Source organism: Oncorhynchus clarkii, chromosome 2 (genome assembly GCF_045791955.1).
Source record: "Oncorhynchus clarkii lewisi isolate Uvic-CL-2024 chromosome 2, UVic_Ocla_1.0, whole genome shotgun sequence".
Classification (NCBI taxonomy): domain Eukaryota; kingdom Metazoa; phylum Chordata; class Actinopteri; order Salmoniformes; family Salmonidae; genus Oncorhynchus; species Oncorhynchus clarkii.
Window position 1 is genome coordinate 29,063,707 of NC_092148.1, and position 12,486 is coordinate 29,076,192.

The window sequence follows — 12,486 nt, forward strand, 5'->3', positions numbered from 1 at the left end:
GTAGTGAGACACCACAGACACCCCTTTAGCTTCTCATCTTCGATGTGATACCCTTCACCCCCCTACCAAGGTCAAGGAGGCAGCCTTTATGCACATCGCACGCTCTAAGTGAGTGACAAGAGGAGACAGGGGTTGTGATGGTGTGTATACATGAGTGAGTGTGTTTGTGTGTGTTGATCACTGACTCAGTTTCTGTGTGTTTCGGTGTGTACTTATACACATGGCTGTGGGTGAGTGTGACTGAGTAAGTCTGGGCTGTGTGTGCTGACCTGGTTAACACCATGTGCAGTGAGGGAGGGTAAAGGCAGGGTGATACAGGTTTTAGAATGAAGGTGCCAATTGAGCTGTAAAAATGGGAATTGAGTGGGGAATAGGGAATAGCAGGACTCTGGTGTGTAACCTTCGCCGTGTTGTTTTCAGGTTTCAGCTTATGCATACATCATTTGTGTGTGTGTGTGTGTGTGTGTGTGTGTATGTGTGTGTGTGTGTGTGTGTGTGTGTGTGTGTGTGTGTGTGTGTGTGTGTGTGTGTGTGTGTGTGTGTGTGTGTGTGTGTGTGTGTGTGTGTGTGTTTGTGTGTGTGTGTGTGTGTGTTTGTGTGTGTGTGTGTGTGACTATGTACACTACCGTTCAAAAGTTTGGGGTCACTTAGAAATGTCCTTGTTTTTGAAAAGCACATTTTTTTGTCCATTAAAATAACAGCGAATTGATCAGAAATACAGTGTAGACATTGTTAATGTTGTAAATGACCATTGTAGCCGGAAACTGAATATTTATTGTCAGCAACCATCACTCCTGTGTTCCAATGGCACGTTGTGTTAGCTAATCCAAGTTTAGCATTTTAAAGGCTAATTGATGATTAGAAAACTATTTTGCAATTATGTTAGTACAGCTGAAAATTATTGTTCTGATTAAAGAAGCCATAAAACTGGCCTTCTTTAGACTAGTTGAGTATCTGGAGCATCAGCATTTGTGGGTTTGATTACAGGCTCAAAATGGCCAGAAACAAAGACCTTTCTTCTGAAACTCATCAGTCAATTCTTGTTCTGAGAAATGAAGGCTATTCTAAATGATCAAGAAACTGAATATCTCGTACAACGCTGTGTACTACTCCCTTCACAGAACAGCGCAAACTGGCTCTAACCAGAATAGAAAGAGGAGTGGGAGGCCCCGGTGCACAACTGAGCAAGACGACAAGTACAGTAGAGTGTCTAGTTTGAGAAACAGACGCCTCACAAGTCCTCAACTGGTAGCTTCATTAAATAGTACCCGCAAAACACAAGTCTCCACGTCAACAGTGAAGAGGCGACCTCCGGGATGCTGGCGTTCTAGGCAGAGAGCCTCTGTCCAGTGTGTATTATTTTGCCTCCAATTAAGCACTGTCCACAAGGTACAGCATGGCGTTGCAAAATAGAGTCATAGCCTTCCTTCTTCAAGATTCATTTTACCCTGTACAAATCTCCCATTTTACCACCACCAAAGCACACCCAGACCATCACATTGCCATCACCATGACTGACAGATGGCGTCAAGCACTCCTCCAACATCTTTACATTTTTTTCTGTGTCTCAGGAATGTTCTTCTTTGTGATCCGAACACCTCAATCTTAGTCTGTCCACATAACACTTTTTTCCAAGCTTCCTCTGTCCAGTGCCTATGTTATTTTGCCCATCTTAATCTTTTATTTTTATTGGCTAGTCTGAGATAGGGCTTTTTCTTTGCAACTCTGCCTAGAAGGCCAGCATCCCGGAGTCGCCTCTTCACTGTTGACGTTGAGACTGGTGTTTTGCTGGTACAACAACTGATGACGCACAGAACAACTGAGGACGCACAGTAATATAGCCTACTGTGCAGTGTGCCAGGTGCACAGAGGATGGTATAGGTTACAGTATATCCAAGGTTGTTTCATAGAAATAACCTTAAAGAGCGGCTTAACTCACCAATTCTGCATCTGATTTTCTGCTGGTCATTAAGAAAAACGAGAGTTCTGATGATCTCACTTACACAAATCTCACAAAACTATGTTTTGGAATATACTGACTTTATGTCCAAAATTATTCTACTTACACTTTGTTGTGTTTCTCAATAATATCGATGCCACATATGCAGTTTTCAACCAAATACATTTAGCGCTCAGTTGCCCTTTAACAAACACCTACCGCTGGTGACATTTCCTAGGCCTTGGTTATACAGTACATTGGACACAATGACTAATGTCTCCCCTCCCCCATGCAGTGAGAGGGACAGTCACAGTGAGTGGTAGTGATATTCTTCCTTCCTGTGTTTCTTGGCCAGCCTAGATAGCACAGCAGCAAGCAGCACGCTAATGTGATTATGGCTTTTAGCGGAGGATTTTCATGGACATTCTCCATCCCTCTCCATCCTTCAAGGCGCCATTAGTTCTCACTGTGGGATGGCCTGTCCTTGCTGGTGACTGACACACTTAAAGCAAATGCGCACTTACTGGACACACACACACACACACTGTACAAGTGCACACACACAATAACTGTCTCGAAAGGACCATGCAGAATTGTGGATCTTCAGACACACAAACACACACTCATATTCAACTTATTAGCATTACTCTGCTCAGACTTTGTACTAATTTCAGTACTTAAATCTCTCAATTTCCCATTGACATTGACCATCATTTCAACGCATAATTAGATTCACCTTTTTTAGCTATTTGTTTATGAGACCGTGACGCGAATCAGAATGCCTGCACCCTTTTTCATTACGCTGAGCAATCAAGCCATGATTCCACCAAGAGCCCGTGTTGAAATGAAAAGCGTGAGCAATTGGCCATCAGATGCTGCACTGCTTATGACTGTCACGTTTCCGACCCCTCTCTGCCTGGAATTACACTTGCCAAGCTTAGCGCGTATTGTCTTTGCGCACCTCTTTGCATTAATCAGACAAACCTCCGGGTGCTTCTAAACTCCTGACTGCACAGCGTTCCCTTCGCATAAGTCGCTGTTTATTAAACCTTAGAGGCAAGACGGCAGCAGCATAGAGATATTATGGACACGTTAGGAAAGAGATAGGGGAGATTGGTTGAAGATCTAGCAAGGACTCTAGCAAGGACTTGTCCAGAAGGGATACAGGTTTTGTCAAAATTGACTTTTCGTAGCAGGTTTAGGAGAATTTACGTTGCAGGTTAGGAGAATTAGGTTAAGGTTAAGAATAGGGTTAGGGTTAGCTAAAATGTAAAACCCAAAACACTTTTGAGGTTAAATTTAGACATGACCCTCAGACAGTGAGGGTGTCCTAATATGGGCACCGTAAGGGTGGACTTGATGTGCATGCTGGAATTTGGCGGAGTTTGGAGGGACAGAGCTGGTGTCATGCTGAGTTTCTTTCTCTCTCTCGAGGACCTGAGCCCTAGGACCATGCATCAGGACTACCTGACCTGATAACTCCTTGCTGTCCCCAGTCCACCTGGCCGTGCTGCTGCTACAGTTTCAACTGTTCTGCCTAAGGCTATGGAACCCTGACCTGTTCACCGGACGTGCTACCTGTCCTAGACCTGCTGTTTTCAACTCTCTAGAGACAGTGGAGAGTGGTAGAGATACTCTGAATGATTGGCTATGAAAAGCCACCCTCGACAACCACTGTGATTATTATTATTTGACCCTGCTGGTCATCTATGAATATTTGAACATCTTGGCCATGTTCTGTTATAATCTCCACCCGGCACAGCCAGAAGAGGACTGGCCACCCATCATAGCCTGGTTCCTCTCTAGGTTTCTTCCTAGGTTCTGGCCTTTCTAGGGAGTTTTTCCTAGCCACCGTGCTTCTACACTTGCTGTTTGGGGTTTTAGGCTGGGTTTCTGTACAGCACTTTGTGACATCAGCTGATGTAAGAAGGGCTTTATAAATACATTTGATTTGATTTGAGTGTAGACCTGCCTCAGTATGTCACTGCTAAGATAGCACTGTATGGCTGTTGTTATCTTTGTTTGCGGAGTCAGTTGATGCAAATTTACAAAATATAATTCAAGGAAGGGAAGCTTCAAGACTACTGTAGCCGAGTCATTTTGAAAATACAAGCGCTTTAGGGCTGGGTGTTATATAGAATTCATTTAATTAATTTGAATATATGTTTTAAGACGGTATTCCAAATGTCTGTATCACAATAATCAAATTATTTATACATTTTTTATGAGCATTTATGTCCACATGTTGTCTTTTTTGTCTCATCTCTATTGTTCCTTATATCCTGTGTGCGCACGCACACACACACACACACACACACACACACACACACACACACACACACACACACACACACACACCAAGCCCAGCAAATATGCTAACGAGCGCATATGAAAAAAGAAACTAATTGCAAAGACAGGCAGTCCAGCTCATAAACAGGCAGTTGTACAGATAACTCATCCAAAGGGCTTTGACTTCTTGAATACTTCAGAAAGCCAACACAATATGATTCCCCATCACTTTATTAATTCAGCTACTTAGATAACTAGCAAGTTAAACTTAGGGATCGCGTTAATACAGAATTATTTGTTTTTCATACAGCAAAAAAATATAAAATGCATAAGAAATATCTTGCTGAGTTTCTTGCAGATCTAAAATGCTTTTTATTGTAATTTTTGCTCGGAATCAGACTCATTTTGTGCCTCAGACAGTGTTCTGACTGATGTTTACCTACTTTTCTCTGGTACTTTTCTAGGTGTAGCTAGTCTACTTTTCTCCAGTAAAATGCAAAATTGACTTTAAGAAGAACATTAGGAAATGTAGACATGCTACATTCTTTATATGATAAACAGACGTACGATTGCCATGCATAGTTTTTGCAAAAAAATACATGTGTTTTTCCTTGTAAGCTCATTTAGCCTACTTGTGTGGCTGCCAGCCGAATAACATTGCACTTCTGTTGTCATGTAATGAAAATGAGGCTATTTTCGGACGAAGGTGTTGCACTAATATATTTTCTCTGAAAGAAAACTGTAGTTGCAAGTCCCTGATCACTCTTTATGTTCATTGAGAAGCAAAAAGAACACTTTCAATATAAAACACAACCCCTATCAACACACAGCTGGACTCACCTGTTCCCGCTTTCTCCAGTTATACAAGTTACAAACAAACATGTGATTGTGTCATCTGTTCTGGAGAACTATGGTACGCTTCATAATGTAAAATAATGTGACAGGTGAAATGAACAACACAGTCTGCTTTATCTTCTAACATATTGCACAAGTTGACTGCAGGTATTTACTTTTAAAAAGTAGATACAAATATTCAAATGTATAGAGAAACATCAAAGAAATAGTTTCACGGTTATTGGCGGTATTGAAAAACCATCCTGTGACTATTTCCAAATAAATACCTGTGTATACGGTATATACGCCCAAGTCTAATTCCTGCACCTGCAGGAACACCTCTTTATACTTCTATTGGTACATTGTTTTGCTAGGACTGGATAGGTAGCTAGCTAGCTAACGATAGCTAGGACACAGGTAGACAGTGTCCTTTGCTCCCACCTGTCAGGCACTGATTTCCCACAGCTCTGTTAAAGACAGCAATGGCAGGTCTTCGGGCAAGTGGGAGCGAAGGACACTGTGTGCTAGCTATGTAGCTAGGAGGACTCCAGTACACGACGGGCGGGAAGTGGGGGCACCACTGGTAGCTAGCTAGCTAGGACATCGGTAGACGCCTCTTGACCCACATTTTAATCGCAGAGACTATCAGGGGAAATCCAGAACATCAAGTGTCACGCAAGCATGAAGATGGCGTGCTCGATTACAGGAACCCATGGGAATGCCCCGAATTGCTGGCTGCAATCACACACTATTGTTTCAACTCTGTATTTGCAGAGTGGTCTAACATAATCGGTCATATGGACACCGAAACACATTGAGATGTTATTTTACTGAAGTAGAGGAGAAATTAACCTTTCCATTGATACCCTTTTTAGGTAACTCCTCAAATTGCGTGCAGAGCGGACACTTCTAAATCAATGAACATTGATTCTGGAAAATAAATGCTGTCGCACGTGGCATTGCGGTACCATGTACCACTAGTAACATTTTAGCCAAAGACTGTTATACTAGCTGTCTAGTCTGTGTTTTATAACTGTGCAAAAAGCATCCAACACTATTACATAAGGAATTGGAAACTCGTTCCCATTCTGAGAAATAAGTTAGGCCACTTGATTTCAACATCTGAACAAGGTAGACAGGCTAGCATGCTATTCAAACAGTTGGAGACGGACAGAACGATGTGTTCATAACCATTCAACTGTTCTACCTTGGTTTCTAGCAAATAGATTCAAGTTGGCTAAAGATTAGCTGGCTACTCACTAGCACGTGGGCTCGTGCTTGAGATATTGTTTATGAGACCTGTGTTCATTTTCTATAAAGTTAGTCATTATTAGTGAATGTGTATTATGCATGGATCTGGTTAAATTTGTAACAAAAAAGGGCATTTTCATAGACAGACGATGCCCCACATATCATATCAACCCCAGTTTTTCATTTAGTTTAATTTCTGTGGTAGTGTGTGTTTGCGTGCGCTTGTGTGACTGTCTTGGTGTGTGTGCATGGGTGAGCCTCACTGTACGCATCCCTCCGGTTGCCGTTGGTGTTCCTTCATTTCACGCTCCGACGCCCCTGCGTGAATCCTCATTATCAACGATGGTTCAATGAGACACACACACATGGCATGGGGGGGGGCACCAAATCATTATTCAAATAATACAGGGGGTCAGTGCATAAGCTACAACACCTTTGTTTGTATATTTCTGACTTTCCCATCACAAATAACTAAGTAAACCGCCAAACACATCCAGCCTGAATTGGATCAATGAGGTACTCAGCACCACGGCGGCTGAGATGCCAACCAGGGGATTTGGGTATTGAGAATCCGAATGGACCGTCTGTTGTTGTTATAACGGCATTATGCTCACCCTCCTCCCTCTCTTCTCTCATTTTCCTTGGCAGGGCCAAGTGTGCACGGAGCTGAATTCGGCCACCTGCCCGACAACATTACAGTGCTGGAAGGAGAGAGCATCATTCTGAGGTAACTCTTTGATCCTACACCTGCACCTACTAATTACATGTTCAAATTGTTGTTTTTTTCTTCTCTCATCATGCTGACTTAATTGCCAATTCACTGTCATAAAAACCTCATGAGCTTTACCCCAACTAGGTTGAAAAATGTTCCTCAGAATATTTTGTCAATATCCTGGACTCTGAGGCCTTCATAAAAGCCTACTGTCAATCAACATTCTAACTATTTAACCCGCTGTCAGGTGTCATTCCAAATCTGGTCACCCTCACTGTCATCTCATATCGCCTAGCCCTAGAACCATAGACCACTGTCAGGCTCCTGTAGTTGATATATGATGCCCTTTCATACTTACAGGCTCATCTATTCATTGCATGGGCGATTAAAGGTAATATCACTGGCCTATTCACTGGAGGCCATGTGATCTACCTCACAGAGATTTTTTTTTTTACCCTGGCCACATCAATTAAACATAAGCACTCAGGCTTATCCTCTCCTGGCCTGGTCCCCAGCTGAAGCTTGTAAGGACATCTAGTGATGAAGGACAGTACTGTAGTCATACTGTCACAAAAACATTTCTAGTTCAGCAAACTAGGAAAATTACATTCCAAACTCTAAATAATATTTGTATTCATATATACGTATAGACTGAGTGTACAGTGAAAAGGTGAAAGCTATGATCTCTTATTGATGTCACTTGTTGAATCTGCTTCAATCAGTGTAGATGAAGGGGAGGAGACAGGTTAAAGAAGGATTTTTAAGCCTTGAGACAATTGAGACATGGATTGTGTATGTGTGCCATTCAGAGAGTGAATGGGTAACACATTTGAACGGGTTATGGTAGTAGGTGCCAGGCGCACTGGTTTGAGTCAAGAACTGCAACGCTGCTGGGTTTTTCACGCTAAACAATTTCCCATGTGTATCAAGAATGGTATCACCCAAAGGACAACTGCGGGAAGCATTGGACTCAACATGGGCCAGCATCCCTGTGGAACGCTTTCGACACCTTGTAGAATCCATCCCCCGACAAATTGAGGCTGTTCTGAGGGCAAAAGGGTGTGCAACTCAATATTAGGAAGGTGTTCCTATTGCTTTGTACACTCAGTGTATATAACCAGGGTAGTTACATTGTCTGGTTTTCAAGAAAGTCTTGTATATTAAAGAAAATAAAGTAGACAAAGGAGTGGGCGAGTTTGTTTAGCATTACCCGGTGCCTGGTGGAGATTTCACTTGGAATGAACTTGCCAAGTCTAAACTGCATGAGGTTATACCAGACAGTTCTGAAAAACTATTACAATCTACTCTAGACCTTTTCAAATGTTTAAACAATAACATGTTCTGTTTGCACACACAACCAAGAGATTAACAACACACTGGTTGAATCAACGTTGTTTCCACATCATTTAAATGAAATTACCCTTACCCAACGTGGAATAGATGTTAAATTGACGTCTGCCCAGCGTCATTATTGACTAGCTAGCTAGTTAATTGACTACAGTAGCTAGCATAAAATTAAAAGTTTAACCAAAAACCAGAACAAATTAGTTGTATAAACACATTGGCTTCTTGCTACCAGATCAACAAAACAAAATCATCAAGCAACATTTATTTCCCGTTTATTATCCATTTGCTCTGGTGGTGTTAGCTACATTTCACTAGCATAGCAAATAACCACAGAGCTAGCGCGATGTGAAGGTAGAGAAAGATCCACTTACGTACCTTGTTAGCCTCTCTGGGAGGCTAACAAGTGTCCCACCTGGCCAATTGCCAGGGAAAATGCAGAGCGCCAAATTCAAATAAAATGCTATAAAATTCAAACTTTCATTAAATCACACATGTAATATACCAAATTAAAGCTACACTCGTTGTGAATCCAGCCGCCAACATGTCAGATTTCAAAAAGGCTTTTCGGCGAAAGCATAAGAAGCTATTATCTGATGATAGCACAACAGTAAACAAAGAGAGAAAGAATATTTCAACCCTACAGGCGCTACACAAAACGCAGAAATAAAATATAAATCATACCTTACCTTTGACGAGCTTCTTTTGTTGGCACTCCAATATGTCCTATAAACATCACAAATGGTCCTTTTGTTCGATTAATTCCGTCCAAATATATCCAAAATGTCCATTTATTTGGCGTGTTTGATCCAGAAAAAAAACAGCTTCCTATTTGTGCAACGTCACTACAAAATATCTCAAAAGTTACCTGTAAACTTTGCCAAAACATTTCAAACTACTTTTGTAATACAACTTTAGGTATTTTAAAACGATAATTATCGATCAAATTGAAGACGGGTCTATCTGTTTTCAATACAGGACAACAACAAACTAACGCTACTTTTCTAGTCTTGCCCAACTCTCAACAGTGTTACACTATTTCAAGATGGCCGTACTTCTTCATTTCACAAAGGAATAACCTCAACCATTTTCCAAAGACTGGTGACATCCAGTGGAAGTGGTAGGAACTTCAAACAAGTGCCGTAGAAATCTAGTTCCCCAATGAAACCTCATTGAATAGACAGTGACCTCCCCAAAAAAATCTGAATGGTTAGTCCTGGGGGTTTTGCCTGCTACATAAGTTCTGTTTTACTCATAAGGTTGTAACGTAACAGACATGAAACTTCAGAGTGTTTCCTATCCAAATCTACTAATAATATGCATATCTTATACAGAGCTAGCTGGATGTGAAGGTAGAGAAAGTTCCACTTACCTTGGTAGCCAGCTGGATAAATACATTTCTCTCACAACAGCCAACAATATAACTAAACTAAATGTAGCTAGCCTACAAGTCCAATGTTTGACGGCCACATTGTTTACATCAAAAGTTAGGTAGCAGCAGTAATTACCACTTTCAGCCCCTCTCACCCCTCACCAATCTGTCTCTTCTAGCTCTTTATCTGCTTCCTCCAAACACAACTATATTTTACCCAGGTGTATTGCCCACGTAGTTTCAATTAAGAAACATGCTGGATTTTTTTGTGCTTGGTATGTATTACCAACCTCGCATTACGAGACCTAGCTAGTGGTTTGTTTACAAAACTATAATACAAACGCATATAATTACAACAGGATGATCAAAATGTAATTTGAAATGAATTCAAATGAACCTTAAAATATTCCTTTCTGCACTCCCTCATGGTAGTGATATTTGCGACCTGACCAAAATCCCATAGAAATTTCAGTTATAGATCTGTCATTCGCTTTGATAGCAAGTCTAAGAAGCGGTATATCTGGTCTGTGTGCGCTATTTCTATGCTTGCTTAGTCGTTTTTGCATCTTTTGCTTTTGGTTTTGTACACTAACTTCAAAAAGCTGAAAATAAAATATTTTTGGTTATTTAAAATATATTTCATAGCGGTTTAGATGGTATAATGATTCTCTATACTGCTTGTTTTGTCACATAAACTGAAATTAGGTAAACTATTAGAATCTTAGCAACCAGAAAACGGCGGAGTAATTTCTGCATATTGCAACTTTAAGGCCTAACTTCATTACAAGGGTAGGGCTTGCACTAATCCATTTCATGAAACATGTACAGTAGCTGTAAAAGTCAAATCTGGTATCCATCAACATGGCTAGCCTCATTAATTGTCTAATGAAAAAGACGGTAACACTTCATCTTAAGGGGAACCTATTAAATGGTAATAAGTATTCTAAACAATTGTAATAATGTATAGTTACACTGTATTTTAACATGTAACTGGTGGTAATTGCAGTCTGTAATTACAGGGGTGTAACAACAAATGTTTTATTTTTATTTTTAATTGTATTTTACTTCACCTTTATTTAACCAGATGGGCAAGTTGAGAACAAGTTCTCATTTACAATTGCGACCTGGCCAAGATAAAGCAAAGCAGTTTGACACATACAACAACACAGAGTTACACATGGAGTAAAACAAACATACAGTCAATAATACAGTAGAAAAATAAGTCTATATACAATGTGAGCAAATGAGGTGAGATAAGGGAGGTAAAGGCAAAAAAAAAAGGCCATGGTGGCGAAGTAAATACAATATAGCAAGTAAAACACTGGAATGGTAGATTTGCAGTGGGAGAATGTGCAAGGTAGAGATAGAAATAATAGGGTGCAAAGGAGCTCTGACAGCTGGTGCTTAAAGCTAGTGAGGGAGATAAGTGTTTCCAGTTTCAGAGATTTTTGTAGTTCGTTCCAGTCATTGGCAGCAGAGAACTGGAAGGAGAGGCGGCCAAAGGAAGAATTTGTTTTGGTGGTAGAGATATACCTGCTGGAGCACGTGCTACAGGTGGGTGCTGCTATGGTGACCAGTGAGCTGAGATAAGGGGGGGAATGCTTGTTACCATGCTTGTTTCAATTTCAACGTTTCTGATAACATCCCAACTCACCATATTTCAGTGTTAGTGAATTGAAAACCGACCACTAGAGTCTGATGCCCAGTCCCAATAGCAAAAAAAGATTAAAAAAACGGTTCACATAAAAAAAAGATCAAGCTAGTAGATCAAGCTAACGTTTGAGTCAGTGTTGTAGTACTCGAGACGGTCTCGAGACCTCATTTTGATTGTCTCGGTCTTGTCTCATTGTCGGATACATTTGTACTCTGTCTTGACTCGGTCTTGGACAGTGAGGACTCTTAATTTCTTCCTGAAACCAGCCGAGACCAGCGGAGTGAAAAACTCATAACTATCAGCTTCCATTCAGTAAGCGTACAAAACCGCATTGCCAGGCCAAATATATTCACTCCTTTTTTAGAACATTAATACCTGAACAGTCTATATAGTGCATTCGTAAAGTTTTAAGAACTTTTTTCACATTTTGTTACGTTACAGCCTTATTCTTATTTTTTCCTCATCAATTTAGACACAATAGCCCATAATGACAAAGCAAAAACTGGATTTTAGACATTTTAGCAAATGTATAAAAAAAAGTATTCAGACCCTTTCCTCAGTATTTTGTAAAGGCGCCTTTGGCAGTGATTATAGCCTTGAGTTTTATGCCTATGACGCTACAAGCTTTTACTCAGGAGTAGCTTCCATCTGGCCACTCTACCATAAAGATCTAATTGGTAGAGTGCTGCAGCGATGGTTGTCCTTCTGGAAGGTATTCCCATCTCCACAGAGGAACTCTGTCAGAGTGACCATCGGGTTCTTGGTCACCTCCCTGACCAAGGCCCTTCTCCCCTGATTGCTCAATTTGGTTGGGCGGCCAGCTGTAGGAAGAGTCTTGGTAGTTCCAAACTTCTTTCATTTAAGAATGATGGAGGCCGCTGTGTTCTTGGGGACATTCAATGCTGCAGATATTTTTTGGCACCCTTCTCCAGATTTGTGCCTCGACACAATCCTGTCTCAGAGCTCAATGAGCAATTACTTCGACCTCATGGCTTGGTTTTTGCTTTGACATGCACTGTCAACTGTGAGATCTTAAATAGACAGGTGGGTGCCTGTCACGCTCGTCGAAATGATTGGACCAAGGTGCAACG

The 12,486-nt window shown here is 41.0% G+C and overlaps 1 protein-coding gene across 4 annotated transcripts in view; it reads left to right on the top strand.

Annotated features, from left to right (window-relative positions):
- The window catches only part of LOC139366273 (igLON family member 5-like), a 145,332-nt gene that overhangs the window by 97,323 nt on the left and 35,523 nt on the right, over positions 1–12,486 (top strand). For all 4 annotated transcript variants that reach the window (XM_071103576.1, XM_071103585.1, XM_071103568.1 and 1 more), the window contains one exon: positions 6,962–7,040. In XM_071103576.1, coding sequence (XP_070959677.1) covers positions 6,962–7,040 — 79 coding nt within the window. The remainder of the gene's footprint in view (positions 1–6,961; positions 7,041–12,486) is intronic.